This window comes from Anolis sagrei, chromosome 5, assembly GCF_037176765.1.
Source record: "Anolis sagrei isolate rAnoSag1 chromosome 5, rAnoSag1.mat, whole genome shotgun sequence".
In the NCBI taxonomy this organism is placed as follows: Eukaryota; Metazoa; Chordata; class Lepidosauria; order Squamata; family Dactyloidae; genus Anolis; species Anolis sagrei.
This window is the reverse complement of record NC_090025.1, coordinates 101,437,931-101,463,084: the sequence shown is the minus strand read 5'-3', so window position 1 is coordinate 101,463,084 and position 25,154 is coordinate 101,437,931. Positions and strand designations below refer to the sequence as shown.

The 25,154-nt window shown below is 44.9% G+C and overlaps 1 protein-coding gene across 7 annotated transcripts in view; it reads left to right on the top strand.

The window, feature by feature from the left end:
- The window catches only part of LOC132776456 (protein mono-ADP-ribosyltransferase PARP12-like), a 60,212-nt gene extending 35,400 nt beyond the window's left edge, over positions 1-24,812 (top strand). For all 7 annotated transcript variants that reach the window (XM_067468923.1, XM_067468927.1, XM_067468928.1 and 4 more), the window contains 6 exons: positions 2,487-2,607; positions 2,771-2,864; positions 8,148-8,250; positions 10,338-10,468; positions 12,079-12,230; positions 23,001-24,812. In XM_067468923.1, the coding sequence (XP_067325024.1) occupies positions 2,487-2,607; positions 2,771-2,864; positions 8,148-8,250; positions 10,338-10,468; positions 12,079-12,230; positions 23,001-23,284 (885 nt within the window). In that variant the 3' untranslated portion in view covers positions 23,285-24,812. The remainder of the gene's footprint in view (positions 1-2,486; positions 2,608-2,770; positions 2,865-8,147; positions 8,251-10,337; positions 10,469-12,078; positions 12,231-23,000) is intronic.
- The last annotated feature ends 342 nt before the right edge of the window (positions 24,813-25,154 follow it).

Below are 25,154 nucleotides of genomic sequence, written 5' to 3'. Positions count from 1 at the left end.
AATAATAATAATAATCTATATAAATAAAAATGTAATGTTCGTTTGTGGGATTAACAGAACTCAAAAACCACTGGATGAATTGACACCAAATTTGGCAGCAAAACATATTCTAATCCGATCTATGTCTTTCAAACAAAAAAACGTAAAAAAATGAAAGGGAAATAACTTAAAACTCCCCAAAAAGAAAAATGCCTTGCAGAGCATGCGCAAAAGCCCCTCTCCCCATTGCATGAGAAGAATGAAGCACCAACCGTTGTGAGGGAAGAGAAGCCTCGCCATGGAGTCCCTTTCCTTCATTTGGGGAGGGATTGAGGAAAGGAAAGAGGGTGGGAAGGAAAAGGCCTGGCCCTGCGGAGGGGTGGGGGCTTGGCGAGGCAAGCCCTGGCAGCAGCTGGAGCCACTGCAGCGGCTCCATGAGGCCCACGGGGCTACCAGGCAACTCTTTCCTCAAGACCAGAGGATTGCAAGGCTGCACCCCCCCCCCCCAGTTGGGTGAAGGGAGGATGCAAACTATGAGAAGGCCGGCAACTCTCCCACTTGGGCTCCACATCCCCCCTTTCACACACACCCCAAACCCTTTAAAAACCCTTAAAAGCTGTTCCGGAGGAAGGAGGGGAAAGAATGGGAAAAGAGAGAAGAAAGGAAGAAAAGGATTGGTGAAGAGAAGAGAAGATTATGAATGGAAGGAAAGGTAGAAGGAAAGAAAGAGGAGGAAGGAAAAGGAGGCAGGGATGGGAGAGGATAGGAAGGGAAGAGGCAGGGAAGGAACAAAGAAAGAAAGAAAGAAAGAAAGAGGGAAACTGGTGAAGGGGAGAGAAGAATATAGGATCAGAGAGCCCTAGAGTTGGGAGACACCTGGTGGGCCATCCAGGCCAACCCCATTATGTGAAGAAGCAGGAAAATCCCATTCAAAGCACCCCAACAGATGGCCACCCAGCCTCTGTTTCAAAGAGGCTTTTTGAGTATTTTGGCCAGCATGAATATAACTGAAAAGCCTTGCAGCTTCAGTGCCTGCTTCTCATTTATTTTCCATACCACCTTGCACCTTAACAGCCTGACTTCTACTAGCCAGCAGGAAACCTTTGGTGGGAGGAGTTCCCTAGCCCAGATTGCTTCATGTCTGCAAATCCTGTTTTCTGAGGGTCACAGCAATGTGTGGCTGGGTACAGCTAGTTTTAATAATAATAATAATAATAATAATAATAATAATAATAATAATAGTACTAAATACAGTTTAGTGGGACTGAGGTTATTGTCTGATATATATTTTTAAACATAGATTTAATGGCAGTTTTATCTAGTTCTAATACATTGGAACACTTATGGTATATAATGTTAAAAAAAGGTTTCAGTCAAAAAACTGAACTATTAATGATGATACATGTCAGACTCTAATCTTGCAATCCCGCACATGAGCCCACCTGCCCAGATATGTATTTATTTAATGTCTTTCTTGTCAAGAAGAATATATCCAACTCTGTCCTGATCTCATATCCACAAGTATGTTACTGTGCATACCGAGGGATAAATCCCATTCTCCAAGTCCAACGATAGTATAGAATTAATGCAGTTTGACACCCTTTTTTGTTATGGTGCAGTTCAAAGACTAACATGGCCATGTCTTTGAACTGCACCATAAATGGGAGAAGGGACACATGCAGCATAATATGTCCCAGTACCTGAGTGCGATGTCATATATGTTTATTATTTATTTATTTCGTATACTTCTACCCTGCCCTTCTCAACCTCCGAGGGGGGACTCAGGGCGGCTTACAAAATGGCACAATTTCATGCCTACACAACAACACAATAAACGTATAAAAAAGCAGTTAAACAGTTATAACAATTAAAACAACAACATATATCATAATCAGCCAGTCTCATGCACAGCGTTCGCCAACTCAGAGTCCATACTTCGTTCCACATTGTCTGTTCCTATCCGTCGTCGCAATCCTTTATTTATCTGCCAGATTGCCCAAACTCCTGGTCCCACATCCATGTTTTTAATTTCCTTCTAAAGGAAAGGATGGATCTCGCTGATCTAATTTCCCCGGGGAGTGAATTCCATAGGTGAGGGGCCACCACTGAGAAGGCCCTGCTCCTCGTCCCTGCCAACCTCACTTGTGATAGAGGCGGGGCCGAGAGCAGGGCCTCCCCAGAGGATCTTAAACTCCGAGGTGGGACGTAGAGGGAGATGCGTTCGGACAGATACGCTGGGCCAGAACTGTATAGGGTTTTGTAGGTCAAGACCAGCACTTTGAATTGTGCTCGGAACTGGATCGGCAGCCAGTGGAGCTGACACAACAGGGGGGGTGGTATGCTCCCTGTATGACGCTCCGGTGAGCAATCTGGCTGCCTCCCGCTGGACTAATTGAAGTTTCCGAACAGTCTTCAAAGGCAACCCCACGTAGAGTGCGTTGCAGTAATCTATCCGGGATGTAACAAGAGCGTGGACAATGTTATTGTTATATATTTCCTTGCTACAGGATGGAAAAGCCCAGGGCTCCAGCATATGTTCTGATGATCTAGAGAATGTATTTCTAGCAGATCCAAAGGGCAGCATCCAGTTCCAAGCAGATACACAGTTGTATGTTATCAGCTTTAAAGGTACTGTTTCCATTCATTGTGGCTATAAGTTTTCACCCACACATTCCCTCACAATCTTTAGTATTGATACTAAATGCCCTCCTTAGTTTACCCACAATTGTCTGAGAGTATGGACTGCAGTATAAAAAGATCTATCTTATCGTCTTTTTTTTTTTTTTGCAAGACATGACCCAGAGGAATGTACTCTACCAAACCAGGAGAGAAGTCCGGAGACGCCCCAAGTTTGTTTCTTCTGAAGATGTAAAGACGAAGAAAGGGTATAACTTTACACTCTGTTATAACAAAGACCTAGTGTCGGGGTAGTTGAGGACCCAGAGCTGGGAAGTAGAGCAATGTGGATTAAAAAAAGAAAGGGTTGACTACCAAGACTGCCAGGGATCTGAAGGGAGAACAGGTGTTATCACCCAACTAAGGTCTTCCCAGGCCAAGAGGAGGTAAGGCAGGGGGCACAGGGTTGGTTCTTAGGCATTAACTTGACCTGGTCTGTAAAACAATCATGTGCATAAAAGAATGGTCAAACATTTTTTTGGGAATGTTTTGTTTCCTCTGAGTTGTGGGTGAACCACATAGATTTTAACATTCTGAACACAACTATGTATTTATCATGTCTGTATCATGTACAGCAGTGTTTCTCAACCTGGGGGTCGGGACCCCTGGGGGGGGGGGTCCGCAAAGGTGTGTCAGAGGGGTCGCCAAAGACCATCAGAAAACACAGTATTTTCTGTTGGTCATTGAGGTTCTGTGTGTGAATTTTGGCCCAATTCTATCATTGGTGGGGTTCAGAACACTCCTTGATTGTAGGTGAACTATAAATCCCAGCAAGTACAACTCCCAAATGTCAAAGTCTATTTTCCCCAAACCCCATCAGTTTTCACATTTGGGCATATTGAGTATCCGTGCCAACTTCGGTCCAGATCCATTATTGTTTGAGCCCACAGCACTCTCTGGATGTAGGCGAACTACAACTCCCAAACTCAAAGTCAATGCCCACCAAACCCTTCCAGTATTTTCTGTTGGTCATGGGAGTTCTTTGTGCCAACTTTGGTTCAATTCCGTTGTTGGTGGGGTTCAGAATGCTCTTTGTTTGCAGGTTAACTGCAAATCCCAGCAACTACAACTCCCAAACGACAAAATCAATCCCCCCGCCAACCCCACCAGTATTCAAATTTGGGCATACTGGGCATTTGTGCCAAATTTGCTCCAGTGAATGAAAGTACATCCTGCAGATCATTATTTACATGGCGATTCATAATGTTAGGGTTATGGTTGGGGGTCACCACAACATGAGGAACTATATTAAGGGGTCACGGCATAAGAAGGTTGAGAACCACTGATGTACAGTTTTCCAGAAAAAGCCGATACATCCTAAGCATTGCTATATATCTACAGTGGGGTACACTATGACAGTAATGCTATCATCAGGAAACAAAACTAAAAATGTTTTGCTGCAAATTTTCGTTTGTAGTCTCTGTCCAATGCTTTGCGGAGGAGAGTCCCAACAATACTCACCCAACATAGACGGATTCCACTTGCCCTGATACCGTTTCTCCATCTTGGCAATGTCCCATTCAAACCTTTCAACGTGTTTGTCACTCACAGCACCCAGGTTGTCTGGAAAGAAGTCTAAGTGGGAATGAAGAAAATGTATCTTCAGTGACATGTTGCATTTAATTGATTTGTATGCCTGAAGCAGACTTTCACCCTGTCGGACATAATCTGGTACTTTATCATTGCTTAGAAAGTTACAAACAGCATTCTTGAAGGCTGTCCACGTAACATGCTCTGCACCTTGTAGAAGACCATCAAAGTGGCTTATCCTTCATCACACCTTGGATTTGTGGGCCACTGAAAATGTCTTTTATCTTCACATCACTTATACATGGAAACATCTGCAACAAATAAATTAAAGCTTCATTTTGTTTGTTCATTGCCTTGATGAAGTGTTTCCTTAGCCCAAGTTTGATGTGTAAAGGTGGAAGAAATAATTGTCAACCAGTGGGTCATGTGTAACATTCTTCTGCCATGGCACCAGTTTATTGCAGGGAGGCCAGTCTTTTCTTGCTCGATTGTCCCACTCATAAAGGAAACAGCAATGCTTTGTGTAAACAAGCTGCAGACCGATTAGAATTGCAACTACCTTAAGATCGCCACACAAATTCCAGTTGTGCTTTCAGTATTAAAGGCAGTTCAGCAGAAGGTGCATGTTCAAATATGATTCTTTCATATGAAAGGCATGTCTGATAGGTATAGAAAGGTAGATATTATCATTGTGCAGCAAAACAGCCTTCAAACTTAAGAATTTGTCAGGGGTACTTTAATTGTGCTTTTCCTGCATGGCAGGGAGTTGGACGAGATGGCCTATGTGGTCTCTTCCAGCTCTATTATTCTATAATTCTATAAATGATGAGTCAGTAAGCAATCACTGTTTCGTGGTTGCACAAAACAATCCACTGATGTCACAGCAAAAGGTCGCACTGTCTGCATGCTAAAATATTTTGTCAAATCTTCATAATGGTGGAGAAATTTTTGTGCCGGATGACAAAAGATTCCATCCTTGCAGCCTTGATTCAAGTTGATAAACCCAAATCTCTGACCAGATCATTCAGCTCTGTCTTAGTAAATAAGGATCACTGGATGTTTATTTATTTACTTTGTTTTATATCCTGCCCTCTCTCCCTTGTTGAAGGACTCTGAGCAGCTATCATTGATGGTGCAAAGCCAGAATCAGCATCTGCTTCCATCTGCATCTGATGGCCACCATCACCTATCTCTTCATTCTCTAATGTCCATGCCTTTGGCATGCCCAAGCAAATTTTTACACAATCAGATATTTATTATTGCGGTATTTTAACAGACCTAGTCTCTGTTATATGTTACATAATGTTGGTTATGGCTGTCAAAGATATGAGCAATCTGAAAATCATGCAAATTACTGTCAAACAAGAAAATGTTTCAAAATTTTGCAATAATTGTAAAAACAAAACGGGCCGTTTCTCAAAAACCTTACATGATGTGACAATTTTGAAGTTACGTATTTATGTGATCAGCATCAAAAATCTATTTGTTACACAAAAAATTGTAAAGGAAACAAAATACCTGTTTTGCAGTGAGGGCCTTTTCTGCGGGTAAGAAGAACACCTCCAGGTGGAGCTCTGGATGATCTTTTTCAGAGTGTCTTTGTTGTCTCTTGGCTAGACTGAAAGTATGGTTGTCCTCAGGAATATACTCAGCCTGGAGGACTGGGGCAGAGGCAAATGGAGGGATTTCCTTCCAGAGTTAGGACACCATGAAACCTGCTGGTAGTGTTCCTTTCTGGGGGGCTGAATGTGATATCGATGAAAGATATATAAAAGAAGATGTCTTTCCTATTTCCTGCCAAACATGTATTGCAATAAGCAAAGTGCAGTTATCCTTGTGGGTTCTCAGACTCCCAGTCAGGGTTAGTGCACCATCAGGGATTAACCATGGCATAGGAAAGCGAAGAGGAGCGGAGGTGAAAGAATAAAGTGCAAAAGCTGGGTTGCAGTTAAACATAAAAATAACCCAAGATTATGGCAACCGGTTTGATTGATAACTGGGAAATATAGGGAGAAAACATGGAGGCAGTGACAGACTTTGTATTTCTAGGTGCAAAGATTACTGCAGACGCAGACTGCAACCAGGAAATCAGGAGACGCTTACTTCTTGGGAGGAGAGCAATGTCCAATCTTGATAAAATAGTGTAGAGACATCACACTGGCAATGAAGATCTGCATAGTCAAAGCAACGGTATTCTCCGTAGAGACCTACGGATGTGAGAGCTGGACCATAGGGAAGGCTGAGCGAAGGAAGATAGATGGTTTTGAACTGTGGTGCTGGAGGAAAGTTCTGAGAGTGTCTTGGACCACCAGAAGATCCAACCAGTCCATACTTAAGGAAATAAAGCTCGACTGCTCACTGAAGGGAAAGATAGTAGAGGCAAAGATGAAGTACTTTGGCCACATCATGAGAAGAAAGGAAAACTTAGAGAAGACGATGCTGCGGAAAATGGAAGGAAAAAGGAAGAGGGGCCTACCAAGGGCAAGATGGCATCCTTGAAGTGTCTGGCTTGACTCTGAAGGAGGTGGGGGAGGTGACAGCTGACAGGGTGCTCTGGCATGGGATGGTCCATGAGGTCATGAAGAATCGGAAGCAACTGAACGAATGAACAAAAACAGGAATCAATTATAATTTTGTATATTCAGAACATAGCTGCATTAAGGAGCTCTTGAAAGGGGACAGAACTTAACCTGCCTCACTTCATCTTTTCCTGCAGAGGATTCATTTACACAATAGCTTATGAAATCCTTGCATCACATCCAGCCAAAAGACTCAAGTAAATTCCAGAGCATTTTGCTGTGTTTGTTTATTTATTTACCACATTTATATACCACCCCTCTAAGCCCAGAGGCAACTCGGAGCAGTTCCCAAAACTGCAGATTCAGAACAGAACTGTTCTTTTCCCTCAAACCTCTGAAAATCCTTTCAGCAAACCTTTCCAAAACGAGAGACATCCCCAGAAATGCCAAGGATATGAAGAATGAGATTCTCTCTCCCACCTCCCGCCATGTGATCTCTTTGGCAGTCCAGAGCCCTGCAGCCATGCCCAAATTTGCCAAGTATCCACGCTCAGCCAAAGACTTTGTTTGGCATGCCTCCCAGAAGGAAGTCATTCTGGGGACAGAGACAAACTAGCAGAAACATCAGCTGAGTTGGCATCTAGACCTGTTGCTAATAATGTCAGTGAGATACCTCTTACAGGTAATGAACTGTGTAATATCAATTCATGGCCCAAAGCCACTCTGGCAACAACATAGGCTGTTTTGGGAGAGGAGGGATCCTGGATGAACTTCAGAATCTGTCTGAATATTTTCTTCCATCTATTTGGAAGCAAGCTAACTTTTTGAGATGTTGCAGCTATGTAGCATTTTTGTTCAAGAAAAGGCCATAGGTACCAAATAAGTGTGGTGAGTCTAAGGCTCCATTGACTTCAGCCAAACACAATAGAAGAAAGTAGTAGGAAAAGAAAGTCACTAGGAAATCCAGCAAGGGTAGTCCTCAACCATTGTGAAGAGAAGGAAAGCAAAAAAAGTTCAGAAAACAAGACGTCTTGATATTGTTCAGAGGTGAGAGGAGACTTAGATTTACTTAGGACTGAGGCCATGGGTAGAATGTTTATGTTCTCTGCATATACTCAGAATTTTTCTGGCAGCAAATGTAGAAATCATCGTTGTTGTTTTTTGGCTCAGGTGGTATCAATTTGTGTTTGTCTCCAAACAGAGTAATGCATACAGTGCTTTCCCCAATTCTTGAGCTATTTGCAGCCTCTTATCAAGTGTCATACTTTCTCAGCCGTTTCTCACACCAGATATCGCAGAGATAATGAGAAAGAGTTTGTAGGAAACTTAGTTTTTCCTGTTTTTCACCATGACTGCTTTGCTGTCTGCTGAATCTAATGTCGTTCCTCTAGCAAGAGGATCAGTAGTTCTCATCCATTTTTTCCCCTTTTGTTGTGTAAACAGGCACACAGCCCATTCAGCTCCAATGTCTGCTACCATCCCGCCTCCATCACCCAACTATCCTAGCCACTGGGACAAATCAGCATTACCTTCAATTGGGTTCAAGGTAACTAGCTAACTGATTTTTGTGGAAGAGATTTGAAACTTGTTTTTTCCAACCGCTGTTCAAATGTGTGAAGTAATATGAACTCAGCATTCCACGCAGCATGTGTGATAGTGTTTTCTGTGGTCCCAATTCTTTAACACTGTGCAGCCATGAAACTCGCAGCAGTTTCTGTCTATAGGGAACATTGCAGGGGCAGGGTCTTCTATCTTTGCCTGTTTCCTGACATATTTTTGCACCCAGGCTTTTTTTTAAACCCAGGTGATATTTTTTTGCAGCAGGAAGTGATCTAGATATCATTTCTTAACCATTTTCTTCTATTAAAAAGCCTCTCATGGGCCCAAAATTCCTGGAGGTTGGTAAAAACGTGGTGAAAATGTCCCCCAGGTTGGGCAATTCCCACTGCAATCAATGGGGAAGCAGCTTGTGCAGGTCATCTCCTGCATAAGGAAATGTGACAGGAATCCTACTTCTGCCTGTTGAGCATGGTGATCAGATCATGATATGAATAAACATAACAATTTAAATAATGTGCTAGTAAGGCTTTCTCACGGACCACCCTGAGAATTTCAGGGGGGAGGGGCTGAAGCCCCTCAAGCCCCCCCCCCCCCCCAGCTACATGCCTGCTTATGCAGATCTTCCCATGGGAAGGGTGAGGAAGGAGCAATACTTTCCTTTTGGCAGGGAGGGGGAGGAGGTGTGGCCTGCAGAAATATTTGTGGGGAAATCTTGGCCCTCCACAAAATCCAAGTTGTGTAGACCCGCCATAGAAGATTCCTGGGATTATAGGATCATATAATCCCAGGAAAACAAAGTACAGTAGATTCTCGCTTATCCAACCTTCATTCATCCAACGTTCTGTATTATCCAACGCAGTCTGCCTCCTGCCCAGATCCACAATACATTGTTTTGATACTAAATTACAATAATTACTACATAACATTACCATGTATTGAACTGCTTTTTCTGTTGATTTGTTGTAAAACATTATGTTTTGGTACTTAATTTGTAAAAGCATAATGTAATTTGACATTTAATAGACTTTTCCCTAATCCTTCCTTATTATCCAACGTTTTAGCTTATCTAACGTTCTGCCAGCCTGTTTATGTTGGATAAGTGATACTCTACTATACAGTCAAGTACTCAATTTCTTCCTAATCTTTAGTTTGGATTGCTTCAAAAATAAACGGCTTATATGATCAATTGTGCACCAGGTACTAAGTACAATTTCTACTATCTATTCATACTGCTTTGCTTAAAAATGCAAATCAATATCAGGCATAAGGATCATCCAGTCCAATCCCATTCTGCCTTGCAGGAGTACACAAAGCCTTCCTGACTGTCAGCCAATCTGTTTTAAAACCTCAAACCTGATTGGGGTTGGAACAATAAGGAAAAATGAGTCATGTAGGACACTTCGAGTTTATTATTTATTTATTATTTGTTTACAGTATTTATATTCCGCCCTCCTCACCTGGCAGGGGACTCAGGGCGGATCACAATGCACATATACATGGCAAACATTCAATGTCATAGACACACAACATATATAGACAGAGACACAGAGGCTACTTAACTTTCCAGCTTCATGAGGGTATGCTTTTTGAATTCTAGCCACCGGGGGAGCTGTCGTTTCACCATCCACTTGTGACACTGATTAAATACTTCCTCCTGGAGAGTTTGATGGCATTGTAAATTAGTTAAATTAGCCTCCCTGCATAAGCTGTACCTAAATTTCCTACTTGACAGATGCAACTGTCTTTCGGGCTTCAAAGGTCAACAGAAAGCTAGATAAATGGGTGGAAGCTCACTCCGACCTGGGCTGGCTTTGAATTCATGACCCTTCGGTCAGTAGTGATTTTAATGCAGCTGACTCGCAACCAGCTGCGCCACAAACTGGTCCTTCCCCGGTTTACTGGGGAAGAGGATGTAAATGTAATTTACAAGCTAAACAGGGCTATTGGGCAGCACCATTGGCATTACTGCATTTGTTCTCATGCAGAAAATGTTCTTGCTTTCTGGTATTGTGTCAGCTACATGTGCAGGATGTTCCATTTTCACTAAACTCACCTGACATCTTGTGATTTTAGGCTATTGAACTCACCAAAGGATTACCTGAATACATTAAAATTGAGACTGTCTTTCAAAAGACAATGGACAATTATGTCATCCAGAGAATAACAAGGATTCAGAACCCATCACTTTGGGAAATCTTCCAGTGGTTTGTATCTGTTTTTTATCATGTTATTCTGGCTTATTTTACAAGGAAATTCTGGAAGACAATCTACATATCACACGGAAGCATGTAAATAGTTTTCCAAATTTTCTTTAGGGGGTCAAAATGCCCTGATCTGGGCTAGAAACTATGTATTATGTGACCTCTTCAGACCTGGCAGTCGTACAGCGGCTTGCCAAAATGGTTAGCATGTTCAGTGTTGATTATGTTGCCAATTTCAGACCAACAACACTGAGAAGGACGCACAGTGCCCACATTTGCTTTTTGCGCAAAGGTGGGGATCCTTTCACCTTGAAGGTTTGGGGCTACTATCTTATTGTTAGTGCTTGGGTTTCTCGAAGTTGAAGTCCAAACATCTGGAGGACAAGTTCCTCAGCTTTATATATAAAAAAATGGGCATGTGGGTATGAATATATGTATTGTGTATGTGCTGTCACGTGCTGGGCCTGTGAAAAGGTCTGTAGACAGGACGTGTTCTTTATGCCCAACGGGACGCCGGGGGTGCCTCGGATTAGAGGCCCTTTGGATTTCCCTAAACAAAGTCTTTAGAAACTTGGAAAGTTTAACAAAGTTCTTTATTATTGCTTAGGTCTTCAATAAATCAAACAAATACTTCAAGGCGTTGAATCATCTGGTGGCTTTCTTAATCTTGTCCACAAGGGACAGGCAACTATCTTCATGAACTGTTTCTTCTCTATAAGGGAAATCCTTGACCTCTACCTGGGCAATCTGTCTTAGGCGTGGGCCCCTACACCCGGTCCAAATTGCGTTATGCCTGCCGCGAGTGGTCTTTACCAAACAGAGTCCTTTTGTAGATTTCCAAGAGGAAAGAAGGTCTTCAATTCCCAGCAAAGGCTGGCTGTAAAGCTGTGGAACTGGATCCTCCCAGCAAAGGCTATGCTTCTCTGTAGAGCTGTGGGACTGGATCCCCCCCCCCCCCCCAGCAAAAGCTGTAAAAGACAAAGCTTTCTACAGGTGGAACTGATTCACATCCTGTATGAAAGGCTTCTCTGTGTGAACTAGAGGTCCCCTTTTTCCGTCCTAAACCCAGAAAAAGGGGCGGAACTAAAGAACCTAATGATAATTGATGGGTCATTGGCTCTATAATTGCAAACCAAGGGAAGCCACCTTATTGCAAAATGCATGGAACCTTGGGATACATGCAAACACTCAAAGAAAGAAAAAGAAATTTGAGCTCCTGGTACAGCCGTACCAGAATAGTGTAAGATGACAGTTATTTTGTGGTTTTTCCTTGTCATGGCAAAGAAAAATGCCATAACCAGCAAATGGAGTACCTGGGCAAACAATTTATTGTAGCACAACTGTCCTTTTCTAGTTTGAAAAAATACGTTTCTAGTTTTTGTAATTACGAAGATGGGAGAAGATGCCTAGGAATGAAAAGGCCTACTGCTCACATAATTCTTCTGTCTTCCACTAAGAGAAGATACCAGGGCACTGGTAGAAGCACCAGGCATGCCCTTGGGAAGCTTTCCAATGCCATTAATTTACTCTTAAAGGTTTGTTACAACTGGAGGGGGAACTAGTGTTGGCAGATTTGACTTCACCAGACATGAGAATTATTTGTTTTATACCAGGCAAAAAGATCAGATGAAGAAGAAAAATGGAGGGCAGGATGTTGATGAGCGACTCCTGTTCCATGGGACAAACACTAATAATATAAAAGCCATCTGCAATGACAATTTTGACTGGCGAATTTGTGGGACCAACGGAACAGTATTTGGAAAAGGTAGGATGTTGAATGTGGCACCAGTAAGCTCCCCTTTCAATATTTCCAGGAAAGACTAGTATTTATGGAGTAAATTGATCTCCTTTGGCTTATGTATGGGTGAAATAATCAGGGATACTTACCAGTTAAGACAGTGGTTCTCAGCCTTCATACAGTTCCTCATGTTGTGGTGAGCCCAAGCCATAAAATTATTTTCGTTGCTACTTGGCAAGTGTAATTTTTCTACTGTTATGAATCATAATGTAAATATCTGATATGCAGGATGTATTTTCATTCACTGGACCAAATTTGGCACAAATACCCAATACGCCCAAATTTGAATACTGGTTGGGTTGGGGGTGGATCGGTTTTGTCATTTAGGAATTGTAGTTTCCTGTCGTAGTCACTGTGAATCATACATGTGGTATCTCTGCGCTTGCGCAGTGCAACTTACGGAACCTTCTAGAAAGTAAAAGTAACATTTAGCCCTCTGCTAGGCCCGCCCCCCCTCCTCCCGAGTATATATGGCCAGAGGGCGGGACTAGCCGTCAGTTCTCTTAATCCGCTCGCATGCTTTGCAGCTTGGAGGACCTTCTGTTGACTTCGATCCTCTACTGATTATTGCTTATATTGGTTTTTTGACATTGGACTGATTCTTGACGATCCCTCTGCTATATCCTACGGCTTTGGTCTTCTTAACGGACTGATTTTGAGGTACTTTGACTGGACTGCCCTGACTAACTCTCTCCGATCGATCCCTGCTGTCATGGCGACCACTTCGTTTAAGAAGTGTTCTAAGTGTCCTAACATCCTACCGGACACTGATGGGCATACCCTCTGCCTTACATGCCTTGGGGAGGCCCATTTGACGCAGTCCTGTTCCGTCTGCCTGTCGTTCACCCCTCAGACGAGGAAGAACAGGATCTCTAGGCTCCGGGCAGCGCTCTACGAAAGGGCTCTCCTCCCGCCCGCCGCATCAGGGCAACCCACAAAGAGCCCGGACTTACCTTTTCTGCAGACCTCCTCAGGCCTCACGAAAAAGAAGGCCAAGAAGCCCAAAGAAAAAGGGGCCCAAGATGGCCGCCAGGCCTCCGCTCAAGGAAAACCGGCCGAGAAAAGGGCGGGAAGAGCCCCGGACGCCCGCCAAAATGCCGCTTCCCTAGCGATGCCGGGCACCCAGCCAGAGGAAGTGCCCCCTCTACAGGCCGCTAGTGCTGCCTCTACGGGCCTCTCGACATCGACGCCGATGGCTGCCGGCCCCGCGAGGAAGTCGCCCGGCCTCACTCCGCCTCCAGTGGCCTTCCCTCTTTTCTCGCCTCCGCCCTTAAGCAGGGCTCGAGGCTCACCGATGCCGGCAACCCCGCCTGATGCCTCTTCGGCCTCGGCATCCCCACAGGTGCTTCCTCTCTCGCAAGGGGGAGGGCCTCAAGGAGCCGACTCCACCCCCTTGCCGACGCAGCCTGACGACGACGTCGGGGGCGGTGCCCAGCTCGAGCCGCCCATCCAGGAAGCACCCTGCGATACGGGAGAGCCTCCCGCTGTCGGGGACGCCTCCCTTTCGGTACCGGCTCCTCCCCCCTGCCAATGGCCTCAACCCGGGGGCAGCAGGAGACGGAGGCGCTCGAGATCGCCCTCTCGGAGGAGCAGAAGGTCGCGCCGCCACAGCCGCAGATCGACGTCCAGGCGCGCGCGTTCGTCCTCAGCCTCCTCCTCTTCGTCGTCCTCCTCCTCCTCGGGCTACTCACGGCGCAGCAAGAGATCGAGATCCTCAAGACCATCCAGATGGCACCCTACTCCCATGGGGCCTCCACCCTGCCCTGGCTTCTGGCAAATGGGCCCTGCGGGCCAGATGATCTTCGTACAGGCCCCCTTGCCTGCGTTACCGCTGCCCCAGCTGTCGGCTCCGCCCCCTCCCATGGCCCCAGCTGCCCCTGCTGCTGATGCGGCTCCATTACCATCTATCCAGGGGCCTTCCACATCAACCCAAGTTGCTCCAGGAAGGGCTGCCTTGTGTGGACCTATTACTGCATTGAACAATGTTAGCCCAGACTTGAGTGGCTCTATTGTTGTGCCTTCCTCATCCCAACGCCAGGCCGCGTTGCCTGCCGGTGAACTGGCTAATCGCCATGCTGACACCTCTGATGTCATGACTGCATCTCAGACTCAATTACGAGGTGACTCTACTCCTGGGGGACATGATAATCCGGGGCGTGAGCTGGGGGAGTTGAATAGTTCTGATTCAGAACAAGAGCCTACCGATGTTCAACATGGGGAAGACGTCGGCTCTTCCTTTATTCATCCAACTGAGGTCAATAAATTCGCTGCCCTTATTGACAGGATGATAAAAGCCCTGAACATCCCCGCCCCTAAACCTCCCGAACACGTGGAGGACCCCATGTTTCCCTCAGACGAGCAAGTGGTGACCCCCGCTTCCCCACTACCCGTCCTGCCATACCTACTCAAACTAGCTAGGGTGTCAGACTCCTCCCCTGCCTTTGTCCCAGCGATTCCTCGTCGTTTGGATTCGCTTTACAAAATTGATGTGTCACCAGCTAAGTGGGTTACGACCCCACCGAAACCCAACACGGTGGTGGCCGAAGTGGCGAAGACGAAACGCCCCAAAAATTCTCTCACTGCACCCCCAGATAGAGAGGGCAGAAAGATCGACACTCTGGGAAGGAAGGCCCACCTTTCCGCAGGATTATTCACAAGGATGGCGCATTACGCCACCTACGCCAGTGGATACCAGACTTTTCTGTGGGGCAAAATGCTGGAATATATTGAACTACTACCAGCAGATCAGCAACGCTTCCCTAGGGCAATACAAACCGAAGCCCTTATACTATCTAAGATGCAGAAAGACTTCGCCAAGCATCTCGCCGAGGCTGCTGGCAATCTTTTCTCTGCTGCTACCTCGCTGAGGAGGCACGCTTGGCTACGTGCTTCAAACCTATCAGAGGAAGGGAAGGCCCTCGCGGAGGACCTTCCCTTCCATGAGGATGGCCTTTTCAACCCACAGACGGATGATAGGCTCAAACAAAAGCAAGATGTGAGGCAGGCGGCAGGGAAATTCGGCTACTCGTGGCAACCTTACCCACAACAACGCCAAAAATGGAGCTTGCCCAACACCACCTCCCGCAGGAATTATGGAAACTCCAGCGGAGGCCCCTTCCGTAATAGGAACAACTCCTCCTCCAGGTTTCAGGGTGGAAGGAGGACCCCCTATTTTTCCAAAGCCCGTAACCAATCTTTTGGAAACAGAACCAAAAACCAGACGGGCCCCAAGAAGCGTCTTTGACGCGCAGGCCCCTGGGAGTCCATGTGAGCCTCACGTTGTCCCTTTGCCGGTTGCAAGGGACGCTTCTCTTGGTTTTCAAAATTGTTCAACCCCGGTTTTTCCCCAGTTTGAAAATAGACTCTCCTTCTTTTACCAAGCCTGGTCTACCATCACGACAGATAAGTGGGTGTTGGCCATTATTGCTGAGGGTTATAGCATTGAGTTTGTTGATCAACCAAGAGTGGGCCACATCAAGTGTACCCTACCGTCGGGTCCTTTGTTGGATGAAATTAATATGTTACTTAATAAAGGGGCAATAGCTCCATTGGACCCTTCTACGTTTCCTTACTGTTTTTTCTCCCGTTACTTCTTGGTCTCCAAACGGGGAGGTGGGTTCCGTCCCATCCTGGACCTTAGACACCTGAATAAGCATATCAAACCAAAAAAGTTTAGGATGGTCACTCTCGCTTCAATCCTGCCCCTACTGTTCAGAGGTGCGTGGTTCGCCACCATCGACTTAAAGGACGCGTATTTCCACTTATCCATTGCGCACCATCACCGCAGATTCCTCGCCTTTATGGTAGGGAAACAGGCTTATTGTTTTAACGTCCTCCCCTTCGGGCTATCTACAGCACCCAGGGTCTTCACAAAGTGCATGTCGGTGGTGGCCGCCTACCTTCGCACAAAAGGGGTGACGGTTTACCCGTACATTGACGATTGGTTGATCGTTTCAAGATCTCGCGATCAGCTCCAGACTCAAATTTCTTGTGTTCTGTCCCTTCTCCAGCTCCTTGGCCTCGTGGTCAACATCGACAAGTCTTCGCTACACCCCTCTCAGAAGATCGATTTCATCGGTGCCACGCTGGACTCTGTCGCCCAGAGGGCCTTCCTACTGGGAGACCGCTTTACCAATCTGAGGGAACTTGTCCTTCAAGCCATGCGCTCTCGGTACATGACGGCCAGACAGGTGCAGGTCCTATTGGGACACATGGCTTCTACCACGGCTGTCACGCCCTATGCCAGACTGCGTATGCGTCCCCTCCAGGCGTGGTTTGTGTCGGTATTCAACCCCATCACGGACAGCCCTTCTGCCCAGCTCCTACTGCCTGTCGGTGTCCGCGAATCCCTCCGCTGCTGGAAGGATGCACGTTGGGTTTGTGCGGGACTTCCATTTCATCCTCCGTCCCCTACCTGCATTGTTACCACGGACTCTTCCCTTTTGGGCTGGGGGGCGCACTCCCAGGGTCTTATCGCCCAGGGCATCTGGACAGAAGAAGAAAGCGCCCTTCACATAAACATTCTCGAACTCATAGCAGTTCAAAGGGCCCTTATGTCTTTCGAAAGAGTCATCGCAGGCCGAGTGGTGCAAGTACTCACCGACAACACCACGGTGATGTACTATCTAAACAAACAGGGGGGCACTCACTCCCGGTCCCTACTGGACCTGACCGTTCAGATCTGGGACTGGTGCCTGGCCAGGGACGTACACCTCTTAGTGACGCATCTTCCGGGGGAGCAAAACCTGTTAGCGGACGCACTCAGCAGGAGTCCGCTAACACACCACGAGTGGGCCCTCAATCAGTGGGAAGTCCTGAGACTTTTCCGGGCGTGGGGTTTTCCACAACTGGACCTATTTGCAACTCGCAGCAATGCGAAGTGCGCCCTATTTTGCGCCCGGACCCATGCCTCCATCGAGACAGGGTGCTTGGGGGATGCGTTTCTTCAGGACTGGTCGACCCACACCTCGTACGCGTTTCCCCCTTTCCCTCTCCTTCTGCGGGTGGTAGCAAAACTGCAGAGGGAAGGCGCTCGGTGCATTTTAATAACCCCCTGGTGGCCTCGACAGCCTTGGTTCTCTCCCCTGCACCAATTGGCGAGAGGAGTGTTCTTCCGGTTGCCGAACAGAGTGGACCTACTAACATCACAGGACAACAGGGTGTTATACCCAGAGGTCCACAAGCTGAAGCTCACGGCATGGAGAATAGGACTGATTCCGTAACTCCTTTTGAGACATTATCAGCCCCAGTTCTGACTATTATTGAGGCCGCCCACAGGGACTCTACAAAGCGTTCTTACTTATATAAATGGTCTAGATTTAGTTCTTTTGTACGTTCTAAGGGTTTTGACCCAGTCACTGTTTCGACATCTGTTGTATTGGATTTTTTAGTATCTTTAGCGGACAAGGGTTTGTCCCTCTCCTCTCTAAAATGTTATTTAGCTGCCATTTCGTGGTTTCGACGCAAGTCCGGTTTACCTTCATGTTTCACGGACCCATTAGTTAAGACATTTCTGAGGGGTTTTGCTAACATCAGGCCGTCGGTGGCCCCAATTGCCCCATCGTGGAGTTTAGAAATTGTGCTCTCCTGCCTCGCTAAACCACCGTTCGAGCCCATGGCGAGGGTTGATCTTTCCTTTCTGTCCTGGAAAACTGCCTTCCTGGTGGCGATAACATCTGCCAGACGATCGAGCGAGTTGTGCGCTCTTAGGGTAGACCCTCCATATCTCAAATTTCACAAAGATAGGGCAGTCCTGCGGACGGATGTAGCCTTTCTGCCGAAAGTCGCTACACGTTTTCACATGTCCCAGGAGTTAATATTACCAGGTTTTTTCCAAAACCCAAGTACACCCAGGGAGCGCTCTCTCCACTTGCTTGATGTGCACAGGGCACTCGCTTTTTATGTGGAAAGGACGGCGTGTGTTAGGAAAATGCCGAGATTGTTTGTCAAATATCGTAATGATGAACTGGGCCTCCCTATATCGTCCCAAAGATTTTCCTCTTGGATAGTTTCAGTTATACGGTTGTGTTATCGGTTGGTGGGCAAAGAGGTACCTGCACAGATAAGGGGGCACTCCACAAGGTCGATGGCAACATCTACGGCTTTCCTGAAAGGAGTGCCGTTGGAAGCCATTTGTCGGGCAGCTGTATGGGCATCCCCCTTGACGTTTGTATCCCACTATAAGATGGATTCGGTTGTTAACAGGGAGATGGAGTTTGGTAGAGCGGTTCTCTCTTCGGTGGTGGCATGATCCCGCCAGCCGGAGTGGACTACTCGCTAATCTACCACATGTATGATTCACAGTGACTACGACAGGAAATTATAAGTTGCTTACCTGTAACTGTAGTTTCCTGAGTAGTCACCTGTGAATTCATACATACCCGCCCTTCCTCCCCTCGAGTATCATGCCATGCCGTTTAGCTGTTTATTGCGGCTAAGAGAACTGACGGCTAGTCCCGCCCTCTGGCCATATATACTCGGGAGGAGGGGGGGCGGGCCTAGCAGAGGGCTAAATGTTACTTTTACTTTCTAGAAGGTTCCGTAAGTTGCACTGCGCAAGCGCAGAGATACCACATGTATGAATTCACAGGTGACTACTCAGGAAACTACAGTTACAGGTAAGCAACTTATAATTGCCAGACTTTAGAGTTCATCTACAATCAAAGAGTATTCTGAACTCCACCAACGATAGAATTGAACCAAACTTGGCACACAGAACTGCCATGACCAACAGAAAATACTGGAAGGGTTTGGTAGGCATTGACCTTGAGTTTGGGAGTTGTAGTTCACCTACATCCAGAGAGCACTGTGGACTCAAACAATGATGAATCTGGACCAAACTTGGCATGAATACTCAATATGCCCAAATGGGAACACTGGTAAAGTTTGGGGGAAATCAACCTTGACATTTGGGAGTTGTAGTTGCTTGGATTTATAGTTCAACTACAAACAATGAGCATTCTGAATCCCATCAATAATAGAATTGAGCCAAACGTTTCACACAGAACCTGATGGCCTTTGGCGACCCCTCTGACACCCCCTTGCGATCCTCCCCCAGGGGTCCCGGCCCCCAGGTTGAGAAACTCTGAGTTAAGAAAAGAATTCTTGTGTGCCTTCAAATCATTCCCAACAATAATTTTTGAGAGGATTCTTCCCTTCCTTGATGATGTGAAAGCTGAAGGGGATTAAAATGTGAAAAGCCAGGTTTAGGGATGGGGAGCCAGGCCTAAAGAAAAGCTGATGAACATGTCATGGCCAAACTGAAGGAGAACTGAAAGCATAAACTCTTGATTTACCCCTTCATGCTCCATCTTCTTTAATATTTGTTAGGGACTTCGCAACCCATTCAAAAGACTTGAAACTTCTGCAATTCCTTTACTAGAAATCCATCACCATGTAATAGATAATTTTAAGAGTACTTGGTGCCATGCTCTTCCTCTCAGTAGGTCAGTGTAGTATATTTACTTTCTCATTTTTCTCCCAATATAAGGACTCAAGGTGGCCAACACTAAATATTAAAATACACAGACACACACAAAGTGTATAGAATTAGTGTTGGAAGAGATCTCATGGGCCATCTAGTCCATCCCCCTGCCATGCAGGAAAAGCATCATCAAAGTACTCCTGACAGATGGCCATCCAGCCTGTTTAAAAGCCTCCAAAGAAGGAGCCTCCACTACAATCTGAGGTAGAGAGAGTTCCACTGCTGAACAGCCCATACAGTCAGGAAGTTCTTCTTTATGTTCAGGCGGACTCTCCTGTCATTTAAACCCATTGATCCGAGTCCTAGTTTCCAGGGTAACAGAAAACAAGCTTGCTCCCTCCTTATGACATCCTTTCATATATTTATCCATGGCTATCATGTCTCCCCTCAACCTTCTCTTCAGTAAGCTAAACATACCCAGCTCTTTAAGATGCTCCTTAGAAGGCCTGGTCTCCAGATCTTCAGTGGTTTTAATTGTCATCCTCTGGACACATTTCAGCTTGTAAATATCTCTTTTGAATTGTGGTGCCCAAATTTGGACATGGTATTCCAGGTGAGGTCTAACCAAAGCAGAATGGAGAAGCACCATGACTTCCCTTGACCTAGACACTATACCCCTTCTGATGCAGCCCAAAATTCACTGTTCTTTTGGCTGCAGCATCACATTGTTTGCTCATATTCAATTTTTTGTCCATGAACACTCCCAAGATCCCTGTCAAGCCAGATGGTCACTCATTCTGTATCTTTGCGTTTCATTTTTTCTGCCTAAGTGTAGTCTCTAACTTTTGTCCTTGTTGAAATTCATTTTGTTAAGTTTTGGCCCAGCTCTCTAATCTGTTGAGGTCATTTTGAATTCTGATCCTGTCCTCTGGAATATTAGCTATCCCTTCTAAAGCTGTGAGGGCACAGGGAGATGGGAAGTCTTGTGTGCCAGGAGTGTGAGGCGACAGCAATGGAGAAGTAATGGAGAGCCCCCACCTCATGCTCCTGGAACAAAGGGCTTCTTCCCATCTCATCTCTCTGCCATTGCCGCCTCCAATCTTGATGGCATTAGCTGCACAGAGAGAGACAAAAGACAAGTGGGGATGATGCCATCGTAGTGTCTTTAAGGAGGAAATTCCAAAGTCTGGAAGACCCTTTCCAGTGTTCCCTGCAGACAAGGGATAGAGCAGTGGCTCTCAACCTGGGGTCCTCAGATGTTTTTGGCCTTCAACTCCCAGAAATCCTAACAGCTGGTAAACTGGCTGGGATTTCTGGGAGTTGTAGGCCAAAAACATCTGTGACCCCAGGTTGAGAACCACTGGGATAGAGGGTAGTAGGGCAGAGTGAAGGCCCTCTATGTTCTAATAGGCTCATAGAGCATACCTTAATTATCTTATTAGATCTTCATGTTATATCTGTTGTGGGATTAGTGACAGAAGACAAGGGTGGTGGGTTGCACTGAGGGCAGGATGAGGGGTAACGCCATTGTGGGTGACGTGTTGTCTATGTGCCGCCTCCATGGCCCCGCAGCCTTGCTGTGAGAGTACTTCAACTTCTGCAAGTTATACTTGCAGAAAAAGATACCCATTCATACACATACACATCAGTTCCTTCACCAGGACAATACCAAGACATTTTGTTGCATGATGTGAAGTTCTCCATTCACTTAAGTTGAGTGAGTGGCTTAGTATTCAAAGCCAGCCATATTCACATCATACAAAACATACATAGGAGAATGTTAATAGCGAATTGTTCAATAATAACCCCAATTATAATGAGAAATAAATTTCCTTTAAAAAAAAAGTAATGGATAAAAAGTTAAGGGGGGGAAATTAGACAAAATAGGGGATTGGGTAAAGATTGGAATGAAGAAGGAAATGATTATGGAAGAATTTAGAGCAGGGGTCCTCAAACTAAGGCCCGAGGGCCAGACATGGCCCTCCAAGGTCATTTACCCGGCCCTCATTCAGGGTCAACCTAAGTCTGAAACTACTTGAAAGCACACAACAACAACAAGCATAATCCCATCTCATCAGCCAAAAGCAGGCCCACACTTCCCATTGAAATACTAATAAGTTTATATTTATTAAAATTGTTCTCCATTTTAAGTATTGCATTGTATTTAAGTGGGGTTTTTTTTGCACTACAAATAAGATATGTACAGTGTGCATGGGAATTCATTCATTTTTTTTCAAATTCTAGTCCAGACCTCCAACAGTTTGGAAAACTGTGATCTGGCCCTCTGTTTAAAAGGTTTGAGGATCCCTGATTTAGAAAAATAAAATTGGCATGGCTCCATTGTATACAATTAGAACAATGGTTTAAAAACGGGGTAAAAAATAATAAAAATGGAAGTAAGCTTAACCAATTCGAACAAATAAGGAGAAACAAGCATCTCTTCTCATATTATAGTCAGTACTTCAATGGCCTAGCTGCCTGGACATAGCAACACCTATTGCGTCTTAATTGTATTCCATCAAGACCAGAAAGATGTCCAAAGAAAATAGTGCCCAAATCTGAAACAATTATAACTTGTAACCTGCTCTAAGCCCCCTTCGGGGTAAGAAGGGCGGCATATAAATGTGGTAAATAAATAAATAAATATGTGTATATGTTTGTAATGTGTATTGTGGGTGTTTAAAAAATAAAAACATTTTTAAAAATCCCTGTTAAGTGGGTTAGGCTAAGAGCTGGTGACAGGTCAAGATCTCAGGGTGAGCTTTATGAAAATTTGAACTCGCACCCAACCATAGAAGCCCTCCAGTTCATTTCTATTTCAAGTTCATTCAGATGCTGCTCCTTCCACTTCTTACTTAAAAGTTTAGTGTAAGTAATGTATAGTTGGGTCAGATTTGATCGTTAACACTGTAAGTCTTTCAGTGCTAAACACTTTCCTCAATGTATTGTCGAAGGCTTTCATGGCCGGAATCACTGGGTTGTTGTAGATTTTTCGGGCTATATGGCCATGTTCTAGAGGTATTCTCTCCTGACGTTTCGCCTGCGTCTATGGCAAGCATCCTCAGAGGTAATGAGGTCACTGCTACCTCACTACCTCTGAGAATGGTTGCCATAGATGCAGGCGAAACATCAGGAGAGAATGCCTTTAGAACATGGTCATATAGCCCGAAAAACCTACAACCCACTTTTCTCAATGTGACTTGGCCATGCTGATAATGATGGGAGTTTTAAGCCCAGTTGAGTTGGATGGAAGAAGGTTGAGAAAGGCTGATCTGTTTGAACATATTTTAACACACATATTTTTTTCTTCCTAGGGAGCTACTTTGCCAGAGATGCACGGTATTCTCATAACTATTGCCAGCGTGATGAAAAGATAAAGGTGATGTTTGTGGCTCAGGTCCTGGTTGGCAACTTCGTTGTAGGCAACGCAAATTACAGCCGTCCGCCAGCAAAATCAATTGGCATGCTCCAGTATTATGACAGTTGCGTGGATAAGATGATGGACCCATCCATCTTTGTCATTTTTGAGAAGCACCAGATTTATCCTGCCTATATGATTTATTATAGTGAAGAAGAAAAGAAATGCATTTTATCATAATTGACTGGGAAAAACCGTTAGTTGCAGTAATGTTTATACTTAACAGGTTTTATGGGAGCAACATATATAATATGCTCTCGTTGTCCACTGATTAGATAGCTATGCTTTTACTTACCCATTTTCTAAAAAAATATTCAGCCCAGAAGTAATTGTGGGCCTCTTTGTCTTTCAGTGCAATTCTGTTTGCATTCAAAGTAAAATCAAAATACAGGGTTCACTATTATCCATCTTGAAACATATTTTCTGTGGATACAGGGGCTGCACTGTACCTTAAAATTATTAAGAAATGTTGCATCAGTGTTGTTTGAGGAAGGTAGGGATCATATTCTCTTTGTTAGCAGAGTCAAGATACAGGAAAAAAAATCATGGCGTACTTAATTATAGTATTAATAAGTCACGAGAACCACTGCATTTTCAATATATCTGTAATTGATTTCATATATTAAGGGAAACTAAGAGTCCCTTGAATGTTTTCACTTTTAATGCGTTGATGGGCATCTAATCCATCAAATAATGTGTAGGACAAACCTTGACTGGTATTTTCTGTCCTACTACACGGATATTTTCGTTGTACCAGAGACATCTGGAAGTTTGTATCAGAATATGTTCTTCCTAACTCTGGTACAGTTCAACTTTTCCTCCCCAGATGACTAGGTTGATTGTAGTAATCTATATTCCAGTGGCCTAGCAACATGGTGTGAATGTTACTCAAATACGTTGAATCCATAGCATAAAGTTTCATATCATTTGATTTCTGAGACCGAAAACATAACTCTTTCATTATTTACACATAGTTTTGCACAGCATCTGTTCAGAGCCAGAATCTTTTGCTATGAAACTTATCTAAAGATGCTGAATTTCAGTAGGCAACACGGATCAATCACATAACGGGTGCTGTTTTTCGATTTTCAAAATAATTATTTAACTCTAGTATCCTGGATGGGTATAAGACATATGTGTCAAACTTAATTCCCACCACGTAAGTTTATGTGGCCTGCGAGGTCCAGATGCATTTCAGAACATGTAGTTTGCTCCTTGTGGTGGTGCCACCCTGTCTACAAAGTGCTGTGTCTTCTGCATTTCAAACACAGCAGACACAGAGGACATAGCCAACGCAGGGCAGAGGAAGAGATGCCAGAGTGGGTGCCATCTTGGATTCTGAGCTCTGGTGCCCACCTCCACACCATTCTGTTCATGAAGTCACAGGTAGTGGCACAGTTCTGACACCCCTCAAGGTAGCAAGTTGGTTAGAGGATAGTGTGTGATACAGTGTCTCAGGTTAAAAGCAGTAGCTACATTTATGCAGCCTTACAATCACTGCCGTATTTACAAGTGGGAGAATATTTTAATGACTGTTTGTTCACTGATGGGTCTATGGACTGTAATAAACATTGTTGAAGTGCCGTATTTGCAAATGTAGTGTCTCTGTAATTAAGACACACTTCTCCTGTTATTGTAACTCAAGCAATCTAGAATCGGCCAATTATAAAAGCCTTATATTAAATAAAACTTTATACTTTGTAGAGTGTTTTAATTGGTGGCAGTTTCACTTTTGTTCTAGCACATTCTTCTCATTTTGGCTTCTTCTTTATAGTGTTTTTATAAGCAAGGGGTGTGAGGTTGCAAAGAAATACAGGGTGAGGCAGCATAACTTCCTTTTTTTAAAACTTAATAAAACCCATTGTATGAATCAGATTTTTAAAAAATGTATGCGCATACCTAAAGTTTTGTTTTACGTAGTTTTGAAGATCAAATTAGGTAGGTGACGTCCCCCATTCTCCATACACTGAGTAAACCGATTTCTGGTGTTTGTCATGACTCTTGCCAGCATAGCAGGCATTATGTTGGCAATTTCTTCCTGGATGTTGGT